Below are 16,997 nucleotides of genomic sequence, written 5' to 3'. Positions count from 1 at the left end.
GTATGCACTCTAAAACTATTTTATTATAGATGGGAGATTAAGTTTCAACTTAATCTCCTATAGTAAAAGAGTTTTAGAGTGCAGACCTTTTTTGCATTTCCGCGTTTGACGCAAGGCTGCTCTTCAGTTTCCGGTTGGGGAGATTTAAAGCGGAGGAAAACCGAGGAAAGCGGGATTATGGCAGAGTCTTCAAAATTTACTGTCCTCTCGTCTTTGAAACGAAACTTTAATACGTTTAGATGTAATTTTATATATAGTTATGTTTATTTAATATAATAAACAAAGAAGCATAAACAAAATGAGGGGTGTCTGTTTTTGTGACTAACGTTTCTTTAGTATAGCAATAGAGTATAAAAACCAATATAAATTCTCGGTATAGCATTGGACTCTACGATCGGCGGAAGTAATCCAGCATCCTTAGACCTTCACCGGAAATACCGCCGTGCGAGCCCATATATTCTGTAAAAAATAATGATTTATTATTTTTTAATTAATTAATTGTCATGCCAAGTACACACAAACATCATTAATTTGAAACATGTAATTGGGAACTATATTGGAAGCTAAACACATATAATATAAACTAAGCGGCTAATCGGTATACTAGTACAAGCTAACGATAACTAAAAACAAAACAAAAAAACAGTAAGAACGAGAAATGCTTGATTTCACAACCTATAGCTTGAGTTATATACTATAAACCGTGTCATTCAAAATACATTAATGATCATTATAACGCATTAAATGATATAAATCATAACTGGATTTTGCAGGAACTTTAACGAGGCGCTGAAAATACTACCCATTTCGACCTGGGCCAGTAAACAATGACCAAACACCTTATAACACCTACCAAAAACCATGGTAACCACCTAGAACTTCATAGCAACTGGAGAGCAAAACATGTTAGCAACTGCTCTATGAACCGCACAGGAATCGAGTCAGAGAAAACCTTTTCAACCCACCTTTGCAGAGGTACGGACCACTCGTAACGTAAAGGCTTAGTTTTAGTATAAGTTTCATTTGCTATAACAGAGGCATGAAATAATCTTTTGAGAAATGCTCACTGACCCGAGTTTGTTTGATTGTGAAGGTTGTTTAGCGCCACCATCTGGACAAACATGTGCATCAACACATCATGAAGTACAGTCACACAGTCGCATGTTAGGAATGTAGAACATAAAAACATTTATTGAAACAGAGCTCGAGACATCACAAGGCATCGGGTGAAATGGAAAATCCTACACACTCCTCGATTCCCAGGCCACAAGATTCAAAACTCAAATCAGATTCATGTTTAAAGCACCCTGTAGCTGTTACCAACAACATCAAATCATAATGTTCCTTTACTGCATTCATACAAGGTGCTAAAACACACTCTGTTCATTGGCAAATAAATACACACATATGCATTAAACATAAATAGAAATAAATATGTTCACATACTAGTGCATACGGGAGACTCAGCATTTCAGTTTTATGTGATAAAGACGTCACTGTTAAAGAATGGTCAGTTCGTGTTGCATTAATGAACAATGAGATGCTGGAGTTCATACAAGAATGACAAACTAAACAGAAAACGAGCACTTCTGCTCAGTGCACTTGTACTGTAACTTCAAATGAAACAAGGCTCTCGTTATTAGCTTTCAAAGGGCTTTACAGGATTCAGTCTGAAGCGGAATGAGAGATCGTTTATGTTGTGAGATCTTGCAGAGGTTGAATACATCGAGCGTTCGTTCGGAGAGCAGAGGAATGCAGTGAGAATCGTCCAGCGTCGTCCAGGGTGGCCCTCGACTCGAGCGGCAGGCCGTCAGATATTCAGCTCAGACGCCTGAGAGTACATGTAAACACTCAAACACGTGAAGTACAAAATCAACTGGAACAATCTGTAAACACTTCAGGGATCCACCGCGCGGCCAGACGACCTGCTGAAGTCTACCTGTGGAGGAACACCAACAAACAAATGAGCAATACACCATTACAAACACAACTTTAGGGGCCGTTTTCAACTAAAATCAGAAAAAGTAACATTGTGGCCGTTCATTTAAACAACAATAGCGCTTTGGGGGCCTAAAAACAGTTTTGAAAACAGTTTCAAAGTGCATGTTTTTGAAAACGATACCGCTATCGTCTGTGTAAACAAGGTAACAGTCTGTCTTCAGAACACCCCCCTTGTTTTCACCTTTTTTGGATTAGCCCAACCCAAGAGAGAACGATAAGTAGGCTGTAGAAGGTCTGATGCTGAATATTATTTATTTAATTGTGAGAGCGTTTAATAGTCAGTCCTCTTCTAACATGTCAACAACAAAGAAATCGACAGTGTGGCAGCATTTTGTTAAAATTGATAACGGGAAAAAGGTCGAATGCAAAGTGTGCAAGCAACCACAGCTCGACGACAAACATGACATATCATCTAAAAGTGGTAAGCTCACTTGTCTGCGTTAGCTTGCCCTGTCTGTTTTGAGTAGGCTATATGAACAAATCAGAATTTGCATATTTCAATGTTTTAGTGTGATAACCTAACTTTTTTATTTTTTGTTTGGAGCCTAATGCGCAATTGCGCTGTGCCGACTGTTTGTATTAGTTTTGAGCCTAAGATGCTTTATTTTTCAGTTATGCACTTTATTTCGTTTCTGCTCTTGATCTGGTTTGTTTAATAAATATTCTTTTTTTTTATTAAAGTGTGTTTATTAAGAGTAAAAGCTTTAAGTTTATAGTCTATTCGTGTCTCAGCCGCGAAGCTGATCTCTCCTATGTTCAGCCTGTGCGAGGACATGCACAGAGCGGCTGAAATGATAGTGTCTGACAGTTATAATATATGACAAAAATAATTGTCTAAATTATGTTGCATATTCCTCAACAGTTCTTGTGATGATATCACTAGTTGACAACATAGTACTATCTTCGGAAATCATAGGCTATGATATTGCGCAGGTGCACGTGATGCAACGCTGTCAGAGCCGACAGACTCGTGTGTCAGACTCATTTCAGTGCAAAATGATTCGGTCAAAAACGATTTAATATACTGCAAATAGCCTACTAGTTTTTTATGTTTATTTATAATTCATTTAGGCGGACAACAAGGCTACCAAGTACTGCGCACTGTGCGCAGCTAATTAATTTAACGTTGTTTTTTTCTAACGTCATTTTTAGTCGAAAATGTCAGGACTTCAGTCGACCAAGATTTTCTTTGGTTGAGTACAGCCCTAGACTTTAGAAAAATTGAAGCGCAAGACGACTCGCGCGCTGTTTTCAGAGCTGCAGGCGTGTGTGTGACTATACTGGGCAACTCTTAAAGTGACAGCAGCCTATTATTCCTGCTGCCGTCTCTATGACAACACTAATCAAACAAAGGACAAAGAGAAAATTCCCTCCTTCTTGGCTGAATAACTTTTGTAACTATATTTGTAATGTACTGTATATTTTATTTATAAAGTGCAGTGTTATTTTACATTTGATTACAGTTTCTGTACCTGAATACCTGAAAAACTTAAAACACTGCATTTAAATCATATATTTGTTCTGTTGTATTTATTTGTTGCGATTGCTAATTTTTTATTCGTTTTATTTTTTAAATTAATGAGTGTTTACTTGTCTTTAATAATGCTTTAAATGTATTTTACTTAGGCTAGTTTGTTTTACAATAAGACTAAATGTGAAAGATATATTTTTTACCTTATTAGAATCGTAATTGAAAAGCAGAATCGTAATTGTTAAAATTCAAACGATACCCAACCCTATTGTCGTCTGTGTGCAGAAAAAGGAAAAACTTTTAGTTTTTTTTAGTGCATCGTTGTCATGTAAACATGTAAATATCATGTAAATATTAACTTGTTTGAGTTATCACTAATGCTGAATAATGCAATTGTCACCAAAACAAGAAAAGAGTATGTCATATGATAAGTGGCTTATATGCAGTGTTGGGGAAAGTTACTTTTAAAAGTAATGCAACTTTTACTCAAACAAATTCAGAGTACTCGATTTAAAAAAAAAAATCCTCGGTTACAATTTACCCATGTCGAGTAACTGGTAAAATACTGGAAGTGTTGCGTTCCACGGACGAGAATCCATGAATTGCATTATTATTATTATTATTATTAGTTTTCTAAGGCTTTAATCTGGTGTAAAGTGTAACAACACCAGGCCGTCTGCAGACATCTGTTATAAAACATAGCCTAGTGTACATTATGTATATTATACTATGCATTTTAACAGTGTTTTTTTATAAAACTATAATATGACTTAATTTTGATACTTTATTTGAAACAATTATTACTGCCTCGTTGCTATTATACATGTATTTTGATTAATTTTAAAGGCTATTGTTTACTTAGGTCTGTTTTTATTACTACAAAAAAATATCCGATTACTCGATTAATCAGCCACAATAATCGACAGATTACTCGATTAATCGGCCACAATAATCGACAGATTACTCGATTAATCGGCCACAATAATCGACAGATTACTCGATTAATCGGCCACAATAATCGACAGATTACTCGATTAATCGGCCACAATAATCGACAGATTACTCGATTACCAAAATAATCATAATCGATAGTGACAGCCCTAATTACTTTTGATTGACTTTTTCTCATCAGGGCTGGGCTTGTTTGTATGTTTGTTTGTTTTTAATAACAAAAAAACAGTTTCACAGAAAATATCACAGAAGTTAAAGATGTTGTAACCTAAGCGCGAAGGAATATTATGATTACTGATCTCGATACCAACAAAACAAAATAATAATCTTAATGATCTAATAAGGACAATTGAGCTCTGGCAGAATGAATAAAAAGGTTTGAGATTTCTAAGGCACAAGCAGTGAGACGCTGCAGTAAAATACCTTCAAAGACATTTCAACCCGTCCCAGATGTCATCTGTTCTTCAGCCTGCTGACGCTCAATCTGGATGCTTTATTCTGAGAAGACAAAAACACGAGCGATCGTTATCAGCGCTGAAGATGATGCAAGAGGAAGACACTAAAGCTGAGGAGTTCAATACTGCAGTCTATTATGCTGCAAACTCATGTCATTCTCATAACTTAAACTCAACTACAACAATATCTCCGAGTCACCTTGTGCTTCGGGCATCTGATGGTGAAGTTCTCCTCGTTGAGCGCACTGTCTGTGGGGAAACAGCACAGACAAACACCTCAACAACCACACAAAACAAGCATCAGTGCAACAAAACAGAGATGAGTGTTCGAACCGAGACTCCAGAACAGCCGGGAATGGGAAATAAGGAGATGCCTTACAAGAAAGCTGGACAATACGGCTCAATATTTCCATCGCTCTGAAATGATTTAAAACAGTGTTTCCCAAATGTCTCCTCCATCAAACACATATCAGCTCATCAGTAGAGACTCCAAGGCTAGTCTGATTATTTGTGTATCTGATCTTAAACGATTGACTGTCCACATCCATCCAGATCTGATGTGTGTCCATGCTTCTCTTTCGTTTTCCAGAATCTCTGCATGGGTTTCTATGGCAATGGCGTTTCGTTGGTAGGTATATGCCAGCAACAACAACAACAACAACAACAACAACAACAACAACAACCACATAAGGGGTTTGCAATACAGATGATGTCTTATTTACATCATGCCAACGTGTAGCCGGTGCGCAGGACGACTGCCTCTTATGAGACGGCGGCAGAGGCGTAGGAGGCTGGTATGACTGGTTTTATTTAGCGCTGTCTTCTCCGCCGGTTTCAAAACATGTCTCTACATGTTATATTGTCAGTTTCTGCTCGTCCGCCACTTTGCAACAACACAGTCTTGTTTCAGCAGGGATTTTCAGCATGTTTTCTAAAACAACGTCTGACGTTTGACGTGTCGTGAGAAAGTCACATAAACCACGTGAAATCCAATCAGGTCAGTTTCCGATTCGCATTTCATGTGATTTTTTTTTGCCAGATTTCAATCGGATATGCACAAAAATCTGAATTTGACTGACAGTCTGAGCATAGCCCAGGACTTTGGCTCTGATCTGAAATCAGGCAATGACTCTCAGCGTTTGCACACGGTTCCCTCATGAAACTGATTTCAGACAGACTTCTGAAGCTGCGTAACGGTTTAATGATCTACAGCAAAATAGAGCGAGCTTTGGTGATAACTAAGCGAATAGTTAATTACTATAATGGTAATTTCTCGCTAGAAATGACATCAGAAGTGGAAAATGTTGGTCAAAAACGTACATTTACACCATCTGACCACCAACCACATCTTTTAGATGCCGTCTTTCTTTCTTTTTTTTAGCTTAAAGGGGTCATATAATGGTACATGCACTTTTACAAGTTGATTGTACTGAAATGTGTGTTGGCAGTGCCTGTACACAACCATCATATAATGATAAAAATCCATCCAGTGGTTTTGTTTTAATCTCTTTATGTTTTTCATATCAAAATCGAGCCGTTCGACCGTGTGACGTCACAGGCTCGGACGCCCCTCCCACGATTGTTGATTGACAGCAGCGTTTCAACACAGACCCGCCCTGAGCGAGCTGTCATCATAGTCCGTCATTGTTGATACACTGGAGGAGAATGGCGTCTAAGCGATTGTGGTGTTCTGCTCTTGGGTGTAATAACGAACACAGTCATTTTAATGTTCCTAAATCCGAACCGCTGAAGACGCAGTGGCTGAGTTTTGTTTTCGAAGGGAATATTCCCCACGAGCAACGTCAATGCTTTCATGTTTGCGCAATTCTTTTCTCACCAGACTGCTTTATAAACGAGGGTCAGTATAAAGCTGGATTTGATAGGAAGCTGCTCCTGAAAAAATAATCAGTACCAACTATTCATGTTCCCTCTGCACCTCCAGAAGAAGTGAGTTTTAAGTTTTATTAAGCTTTATATTAATCTTTGCAAATCGCGAAAAAAAAGTTGTTCATTACCATTAAATGTAACATCAATCTGTCAACGAACTAACGTATACATCAGTAAACACAGCGTTCGTATCTCACTACTCTAGCCTGCCAGTGCATACAAAGATAGATCAAAGTGACATTACGTTAACCAACCATTCAGAAACCTCCTGTTCGAGCCTTAATTGTCGAACTTCTTCTGGGCCGTCATCTTGTTCCGGGTCCGACTCCGGGTCAAACTGATACGGTTGCACAGATGTGTCCTCAGAGACTCCCGCTGCCATTCTCTCTCCAAAATATACCCTCAACTGTTGTCAAGGCAACACTTCACGTGCGTTGGGTCGAAACGCCCCGCAGAACAGAGACGCGGAGTCAGCAAAGCTCATTATCATTTAAAGTCATATGCACTGAAACGGCCTGCTGAAAACAGAGCTGTTTTTGACCAGGTAAAATTAGTGTTTTCTTAAAATACTAATGAGAATTTTTAATAAAAGACTAAGGATTTTCATAGTCGAATCTGATTCGTTAGATTTTGCCGTAGTCGACTGATAGTCAAACCTTTTTTCTCTTTTTTTAGATAGCAGCTAGACATTCGGTTGAATAACTGTTCGTCTGTTATCGGACAACTCGCTCTACGTTTATTTAAAATGAACAGACAACTAGAAGTGAATGTGCTTTCCATTAAAGGGACACTATGCAGCTTTTTTAGCTTAACTGAACAGCTTCAGAGTTATTGAAATGGTTATATAACTTCTTTCGGGTTGAATGGTGGGCGTCTCGACCCCCCCTGGTGCCTGTGAGCGGAAAAATCTCACTTGCAACTTCGGTGCGGCGGGCCGCGTCAGGAAGTATCGCGTGATATCAGCTCTCGCGATGTAACATATTCCTTTACGGCAACTGCACACATACACACAGGAACAAGGTATAGATGGATGGAGTTTGTCACACTATCGTCATGGCTGAGCCGGCATATAAGATGCAGAAAGCTAGGAAAGCATTGTCGGAGGAACAGAGAAAGAGGAAACGGCAGACTGACCGAGCGAGGAGTCGGACACGAGCATAGGCATAATTTGCTGGTGTGTTATGTCCCCATTGAAACTTCTCGCGGCACGGATGTAACGTTACCATTACAAACAAATAAAACATCTCCAGGTAACTCTAGTAGAGCATTCATTTCATTCGTTTGTTAAATAAGAGGCGATCTGAAATGTGTTAGTTTTGAAATCAAGTGACCAAAGTGCTCGTTGCCTCTGCGATCAGTGGTGCAGATAAGTTACAGTGTTCTGTTGTGACGCGCGCCTGAATCCGTTGCGGGGACTGAGAGACTCTCTATATTTTGTAATGGCACAAAAAACATGTCCCTGCTTGAAATACAACCACTAATAAACAATCGGTTTTGATGAGGAAAATAAACTATACTACTACTGATTAGAACCCAGAGCCTCTGACACACTTGGCAAAAGTTCTGCCTCTGGACCATTAAAATTGTCGGATCTATGTATTTAATCACGTGAAAATTCTCACCACTAACAACATATATTATATCTCATTAAACGACAAATTAAACACAATGTACTATTGTATACTATGTAACAGGGCATGTCAAGCTCTGAGTGAGTGGTATTTACGACAGTAACATTAAATTCAAGTACTCCACAGTAACTCTAGGGGTCGCTGTTTGACAAAAACGGGATTTCTGCATAATGCCCCTTTAAATGAATCCTTAACACAAAAAAAACGTTGCAATGAACGTGCTTTGTTTTAAATAAATCACACACAGTAAACAAAACCTTAACAAAAAAAACTTTGCAATGAACTTTTATTTTACTTTTACTCAATTTAGACGCGCAAACTGCGTGCCGGTGCGGTGAGACGTATAGCCTACATGCTCGGGCAGATTCGGCTTGAAGTCGTTCATCCTCGGATGCGGCGTCGCGCGCGCTGTTACAAAAAAAGCTGTGCACACAGCCAAGCCAAATGCCGGTCTTGCCGGTCTTGCGCACCCAACGCGTCATTTTTTTGCCGTCCGCACGAGCGAAGGCTTTACTCCGTGTCAGCGCGCGCTCTGATCGGTAAAGGGGGACAGACCTCTCCCGAATCATCTCCAGCACTCAGCCTCCGATCGCACCACTAACTCCGCCTCCGTTTCCCTCGTAAGATATTATTAGTATTTAAACATTCTCTATGATGATAAATGTTTGTAAAAAATATTTTAATAGCACGGTTTTGGCGGTTATAGAGTTCTAATGACGGTGTTCAACTATAACCGTCGGTCTCACGGTTATATAATAACGTCACACCCCTCATAACACTTGCCTACTATTCGACTATGAGGTTCATAGTCGAATCAGACCTCTCCGAATCGTCGAATCCTCGACTATTAGAAGTCAGCCCTAAAAAGTATATTACAAAGTTTTCATTTAGACCCTAAAGAATCAAATTAACTTGTACAAAAATGGCATTATATGACCCCTTTAAAAATGCTGCATTTGGAGGACGGCTGCAATGTTAGTTTCACTCCCTGTCTCCTGAGATACTTCATCTGATGGATTTTTGAAGGCAGCATAGATGTATCCTTCACGGCCTTTGATATCCCACAATCCTGTGCTTTCCATTCTGTGACAGTTGAGCTAGAAAAATAAAGATGCTGTAGTTGATGAGGTTTTTTTACCAATGTTTTCCACTTTTGATGTCATTTCTAGCGAGCAATTACTGTAGTCATTAAAAATATTCTCTAAGTTCTCATTGAAGATCGCTCTATTTTGCTGTAGATCATTAAACCGTAACACTGTCACAGAAGTCTGTCCGAAATCAGTGTTCGCGTGCAAACACTGTCTGCAAAGTCATTGCCTGATAGGGCAGCGAGGCAACAAGCCACTGCCTAAGATTTGGGACTAAAAAATGATTCTTCCACAGAAGTATGAAGGCAACAAGGCACGTCCGTATAGGAGAAAAAGGAAACATTCAAAATGTGCAGCTCTGAACAGGGTGGAGAACCACTGCCTTCAAACAATGTTGTTTTGTTTTTAAATCAGAGGAACCATCATGTCAAACAAACATTGTACATTGCATTACTTGGTTTCAGTCGGTACGGTGTGACGAGACCGAGATCATTACCTGACTGCAGGGCACAGGGGAAGTGGTACTTATTGGGGCAATCTTTGAAGAAACATCCCAGAGTGGCACCAACCATGTGACAGTGCGAACACACCTGTAACAACCAAACACAACACACACACCTTACAGCTTCTGAAGATTCAGTGACAGCGTTGTTTAAAGTAGTGTGGCTTTTTAATGCCATGTCAGCATCTGAGGCATCTTCACGGCAAAAACGGAGTGACAAAAATAAAAGAGTTGCATAAATACAATTAATATTATACAAAATGTTTTACATTAACATATGATAAAAATTCTCAAAGTCCTTGAGTGTGGAAGAAAATGATGGTCAATCTTGTATGACCTATGCGAACAGGGTTATTTTAAATAAAGCCAGACATTATTTTTGATAGGGGAAATAATCTCATAATATCTGTCAGGAGTATGTCAATTAGCATATTTAATTGACCCCCCCCCCCCCCCCAAAGAAATCAAAGAAAAAAATCGTACAAAATCATAAATATAGAAACTGCATTTACTGCTCCAGACACGTCAATTCGTCCACCATCTTGGAACAGTCAACATGACGCTGATCATCACTCACACTAACAAATCGATGATTTTCAAAGAAATGCAACAGCATTGTGCAGCCTATGGTTATAATAACCACCAAGCTAACTAGGGGTGGAACGGTACACAGAAGTCACGGTTCGGTTCATACCTCGGTTCAGACGTCACGGTTCGGTACGAATTCGGTACAATGGAGGGAAAAGCAAAACAAAAATGCAGAAGGCATTGTATTTTTAAAATAAGTTTTATTAATAAAGGCATAGAACCAGTTTATTTGTAGTGCACTGACAATAGTTTTATATAATTAGTTTATTAATTAAATTAATGAAAAGACAAAAAGACCTTGCGATATGTTTGGTAATTGTACCTGAATTAATTTAAAATTAATTTGCTATATTTCAGATCAATATATTTGTTTTCCTTAATTTTAATTAACATTATTAATTAACAATGTAACATTATTCTCATCTGAATTATAAATAATTGATTTCTGTTAAAATAATACTACCATTAAAAACACATTTGATTTTCTTTTTTAATCAATGTAGAATGTGTAAGATTAGTGCTCCGAGGACAAGAAATGAAAACCAATGCAATATGATGAATGTCCAAAAGATGGAACACACAGACTGTTTTGAAATGGAGTCGGATAAATATGTTTTTCCTTTTAAAACAGTGTGTGTGTGTGTGTGTGTGTGTGTGTGTGTGTGTGTGTGTGTGTGTGTGTGATTTTGGTTGAGTGACAGTTGTACAGTTTGACAAGAGTTTACAGTGTGCACAATGTTGTGTTTTATTGCGAGTGTACACAAATATAAGTAAACACTTTGCAGGTTTAATGATCTGTAAAAAATTACGGAGTATGGTTTTTTTTTATGTTTCCACTGTTCGGTCGCGCGCCTCTCTCTCTCTCTCTCTTTCTCTCTCTCTCTGTCTCACACACACACACACACAGTTCGATCTCGCCTCTCTCTCTCTCTCGCGCGCGCACACACACACACACACACACACACACACACACACACACACACACACACAGTCCAGCATTGCAATCTTGACATCGCAGCCTTCATTATGCGGTCACGGTCACACCAAACGCGAATAGAGCGTCAAATTCGCGTCTAGTTCGACGCTAGTCCAAAGCGAATAGGACGCGCGTATAAAGCCAACGTTTGAAGTGAACGCGCGTTCAGAGCTAAGCCGATGGTACAGATTATGTGTCCCTAAAGAACCCGCGTATCTAACAGTAGTTCCGCATTACATTAATTAATTTGCACGCAGGTTTTATTTATTTTTATACCGTGTATTCTCCGTGTAAATTCGTGCACCGAACCGTGACGCCCGTACCGTTTCGGTTCGATACGAATACATGTACCGTTCCACCCCTAAAGCTAACCATAACTATCAGAAAATTACACTTCTAGATATATCTCTATGCCCAAAATCAGACAAACGGATAGACAGGTACATGATAGATAGACAGACAGACAGACAGACAGACAGACAGACAGACAGATAGATAGATAGATAGATAGATAGATAGATAGATAGATAGATAGATAGATAGATAGATAGATAGATAGATAGATAGATAGATAGATAGATAGATAGATAGATAGATAGTCGTGGAAAAAATCTTTTGGGGGAAAATGTGTTAAGGGTCATGAAAATAACTTTACAATGCAAAAAATCTTAATAATAATTAAAGAATGGGTTTCACTTCCGTAATGTAAAATATAAAGATATTTTATTAATAATAATAATAATGTTGGGGAGAAAAAAAAACGTACTGTTCCTTGTGCAAGTCGGATGGCCTCCTCCAATCCGTAGAGTTTCCCTTTAACCAAAAAGATGCCTGCCGTCCAAATACTGCAGTCCTCATGTATCCAGAGCTCAGCACAGACCCCGGACTCCTCCACGTTCCCCGAGCAGTTCTCCTTCGTCTCCCGTGGGACCGCCCGGGGCGCCCCGTCCTCTAAACTACAGACGGAGTCCGGATCGCTGCAGTCGGGGTCCTGCTTCTGTGCTTCGGGACTGCGGTCGACCTTACAGACGGGCTGAGCTCCTCTGGAGTGGTACGGCCCATGCAGGTCCCCGAGGCCTTCGACGTTCCCGGGCCGTCCACACAGGCAGCAGAAGCGCCGGACCTGAAGCCTGGCCTCGGAGCCGACCCGGCCCAGCTGCAGACAGGAGGATTTCGGGATGACTCCCGAGACTATCTGCTGGGACCCTTTCTTTGTCGAAAAATCGTCCTCTTCCCTAAAATTAACGATTGAGCAGGAAGAGAACTTCATACGGATGTAAGGGGCGAAGCCATCAAGCCTGGCGTGAGTCTTCTCTTCTTTGTGGTTTGCATATCGGAGTTTAATCTCCGGCTCTTTAGGAGAAAACAGGGATGAAACTCCAGATGTCCAAGGCTTTCTTCTTCTCTTAGCCTTACTAGCTGCAGATTTACTGCCTGGTGACGGCCTCGCCTGCTTAGCCGTTTTGGGTCTGGGTTGGGATCTGGATTGGGATATGGGTTGGGATATGGGTTGGGATCTGGGTAGGGATCTGGGTTGGGATCTGGGTTGGGATCTGGGTTGGGAACTGGGTTGGGAACTGGGTTGGGAACTGGGTTGGGAACTGGGTTGGGATCTGGATTGTGATCTGAGTTGGGAACTGGATTGGGATCTGAGTTGAGAACTGGATTGAGATCTGGGTTGAAAACTGGATTGAGATCTGGGTTGGGAACTGGATTGGGGTCTGGGTTGGGATCTGGGTTGGGGTCTGGGTTGGGAACTGGATTGGGATCTGGATTGGGATCTGAGTTGGGAACTGGATTGGGATCTGGGTTGGGATCTGGGTTGGGAACTGGATTGGGATCTGGGTTGGGAACTGGATTGGGAACTGGATTGGGAACTGGATTGGGGTCTGGGTTGGGATCTGGGTTGGGGTCTGGGTTGGGAACTGGATTGGGGTCTGGGTTGGGAACTGGATTGGGACCTGGGTTGGGGTCTGGGTTGGGAACTGGATTGGGACCTGGGTTTGGGCCTCGGTTTTGTCCTCTTCCTACTTTTCGAGGCCGTAGTCTTCCGGGAATGGTTTGGCGTTGAAGAAGACGCCCCAATCTGCGGAGACGCCAAGACGCTCGTGTTTTCGCCATCTGAGGTAGACGGGAAGTTTTGGGAATAAGCAGCATCCATGTCTTCTTGATCGCTGTCCTGCGGGGATATGGGTATCAAGACCGACTCCATCCACGACAGCAGCGATTTGGATCCGGAGCCAGTCCTACCGTCACGGCCTTCAAAGATCGGTTCATCCATTGCGTAGACGTTGTTCACATTTCTGGGATTGGCTATTTGATGATCATAGTCTACTTCCTGCTTCATGGAGAAATTGTTTCGTCTTCCACTGCTCATGTCGTTAACGATAACACTTTCAGTTCGGGAGCGCCAGTTCAAAGGAGTCTTGCATCTGGAGTTGCTTACCGGCACCTCAATGACGTCACTGTCCTCGTCACTGGAGATGTATTCAGCGGAGCAGGGAGACGTTTCGTTAGCGGCGGTACATTCGGATGCGAGGGTTTCAATGGCAGTCGACTCAACCGCTGAGCTGGTGGAACGTAGTGTGTGTGCGGCGGCGTTGTTGGCGTCCTGAGGTAAACGTGACGAGCCCTTAGTCTGTGACAGTGCGTCACTAAAGTATGGATGTGTCTCGAATGCATTGTGTGCTATCCTACCTCCTAGTGTGCGGTTTTCTAACACTCTCTTGCGACATCTTTTCGCTTGCGTCAACGCTTCGTCCATTTCAACGTCGGAATCTGTGTCATCCTCAAACTCTTGGTGTGTCGGTGGGCACTGAGACAGTATCTGAGCCACGGATGGCAATCCATTGATCAGGGGTAAAGGCATAGAGTAGGAGCCATGGGATGATGTCCCGCAAATCCCATGGAGCTTTGATCCTGGTTCTGGGTGATCAGGTGGAGTCTGTTTGCTGGGCCGAGTGATGTACCGACCGGACCGAGACTCGGACATGTTAGCGCTCCTGCTCCCTGAGGTAATGCCACACCAGCTGGGCTTCTTCACCAAATCCAAAGCCTCCATGGAGTTTAGTGGGCCCTGCCTGCAGCCCACAGACAGATCCAGAGCTGAGGAACGAGACTCCTGAAGGTGCATGACATCGACCTGGTCCAGAGGGTCCATGACTGAAAGAAACCAAATGCAGGAGTCAATAGGGGCACCGGGTAGTAATAGGAACGTTTTCCTGGTTGCATTCGCACCACCAGTAGGTTGTGACCTTTATTTTAACAGCCTGAGCTCACAGTGATCACATTCTCTGTGTTCATTAGTTTACGGTCTGTCTAGCAGTCCTGTCTAATACATTATTAGATAGAACTGTTTTACATAGAAAGTTGACAGTATATGAAAAGGTATTAGCATATGTCGTGTGGTTGATGTCCAATTTTTTATATTAATAATTACATGGTTACTAGTGCAAATGTCTGTTCAACAACTGAATTGCTACTAGCAAAGTTTTTTTAAATCAACAATTCGATTGTCACTACTGACTGACTATGTTCATTTCAGATATCATGAATGTGAATATTAGTAAAAAAAAAGCCATTTTAGATATCTGAAATTGCTCTCCTAATTATTGATATCAGAAATATATTTTCAGATAGCCTTTCAGAAATACCAAATTAAATACGCTGAAATACAGGAATCAAGAATTAACATTTCAACGAGTGACAATTGAGTTCTTGATATCAGGAATTTATCATTTTTGTAGTAACAAAGTAATTATTGATTATGAAAAATCTTGATTTTTACAAGAAATAATTGAATTTCTGATCAAATATCAAGAATTCATAGTCTGGGAATGAAAGTCAAAACAGCTTGCCATATCCCTGTGTGTCAGTGTAGAGGTCATAGGCAGAGGCATCTTTCCAGACCTCTGGTTGTATTGTGGATCACATCTTCCAAACTGGCATAGGATGATAGTGTATTAAAATGTCTGACTTCCACAACATCTATGACTTATATTCTTCATCTCTACCTTCACGTCCACTGCTCCTATTCTCAACTTCTTCCTTTCTTACTATGACCTCATTTTCTAAAGCACTGCAGTCACCATCAATACTTTCTGGAAAAGCTACAGCTTTTCCTCTCGGTCTTCCAAAAATACTTACTAACATCAACCTAAAACAGGAAAAAAGACATTTATACCGCCTGAGTGCCAGTACTGAAGATTCCCTAAAATAATTTACTTTGGTAAAAAATTAAAAAACTCACAGAGTTATTGATTTTACAAAATGTGCATTAAAAATGACCAACAGCTTTAGAAAGCAGATTTGGATGTACAATTTAAATGTATATTTATTTTCTTGACTAAAATGAACTCACTATGGAGCCTTGACAGCATGTGACCTTCACTTCCTTGTTGCCAAAAATGTCAAGCACATGACAATAGATTTCAACTTTGTTGGCTGAAGGGGATGCCATACCATGGTACAACCACTACTACTAATATATATATATATATATATATATATATTGGTTAAACATTATTATTGTATTTTAATTGCAATTTTCTCACCATAGAGTGTTAAAATAAAGTGCCCCTTAACCAAGAACAAACTGGTCAATCTTTTCTAATGATGCTTCTTGAGAAGTTCACCTAAAATCAGGTATCATCCCACAGCAACATCAGGATACATTTTAACACACAAACCCATGAGTAAAGTAGGTCAATACGCACACATAAATCAATATGAGGCCCAATAATGGTGTTTGTATTGATGTCAGGAGCTTTGCTGCGCCATGTTTTGATCGATCTATTGACTGATGAAGATGAACTCACTATCACTGAAGCTAACGCTAGCCAGGTGTCAGTAACACTTACCCGAGGATGAACACGTCCCTTCACTGCCCAGAGTTACTCAACATCTTATCAAAGGCACGGGAGGGGGGTTATACAATTAATTTGGTCTAAAACACATATGGACTAATCATATAAAAGAGTAAAACTACTGGCGAAAGCAGGACAAGGCAGTTCTTCTGGTTAACTGTGTGACTCCAGCTAAACATGGCGGCCGGAATACGAAACACAATAGAGATGCTTTCAAAATAAAAGACAAATCTTCAGTACAAAAGGCCAAGAGTAGGCCAAATGAAACACTTCTCCATAACATAACAGCATATAACGGCTAAGAACATATTATGAATATAAAAATTAAATTAAATATTTTAGATAGGCTAACTAATAAGAAAAGTAATGTGGGAATAGTGCTCTATCTGTCAGTCACATTTCACCATTATTATTATCATATCATGACTATAGTATTAAGCAAATATTTCAGAACCGTAATGCTTCTTATCACTCTCCCTTTTGTTGGCCATTAAGAGTGTCATTAAAAACACAGTAGTGTATTATCTTATCCCAATTACTTTTTATTGTATATTTTAATTGCATTCTTTGTTTCATAATGTA

At 40.3% G+C, this 16,997-nt stretch overlaps 1 protein-coding gene across 2 annotated transcripts; it reads right to left on the bottom strand.

Moving 5' to 3' along the window:
• Positions 1 to 1,829: 1,829 nt before the first annotated feature.
• si:ch211-165g14.1 (uncharacterized) lies at positions 1,830 to 16,597 on the bottom strand. Of its 2 annotated transcripts, none has more exons than XM_056237219.1 (7): positions 16,410 to 16,597; positions 13,512 to 14,712; positions 12,317 to 13,019; positions 9,981 to 10,074; positions 5,078 to 5,127; positions 4,847 to 4,921; positions 1,830 to 1,939 (listed from the first exon to the last, which is right to left on the bottom strand). In XM_056237219.1, the coding sequence occupies exons 2-6, from the start codon at positions 14,708 to 14,710 to the stop codon at positions 4,877 to 4,879; spliced, it is 2,091 nt and encodes a 696-aa protein (XP_056093194.1). In that variant the 5' UTR covers positions 14,711 to 14,712; positions 16,410 to 16,597; the 3' UTR covers positions 1,830 to 1,939; positions 4,847 to 4,876. The 2 variants fall into 2 exon arrangements, with proteins under 2 accessions (XP_056093194.1, XP_056093195.1); XM_056237220.1 differs by having other exon boundaries at positions 4,865 to 4,921.
• Positions 16,598 to 16,997: the final 400 nt, after the last annotated feature.

This window comes from Rhinichthys klamathensis, unplaced genomic scaffold, assembly GCF_029890125.1.
Source record: "Rhinichthys klamathensis goyatoka isolate OS25496 unplaced genomic scaffold, OSU_Roscu_1.1 h1tg000484l_1, whole genome shotgun sequence".
Lineage (NCBI taxonomy): Eukaryota > Metazoa > Chordata > Actinopteri > Cypriniformes > Leuciscidae > Rhinichthys > Rhinichthys klamathensis.
This window is presented reverse-complemented; position numbering and strand designations above follow the sequence as displayed.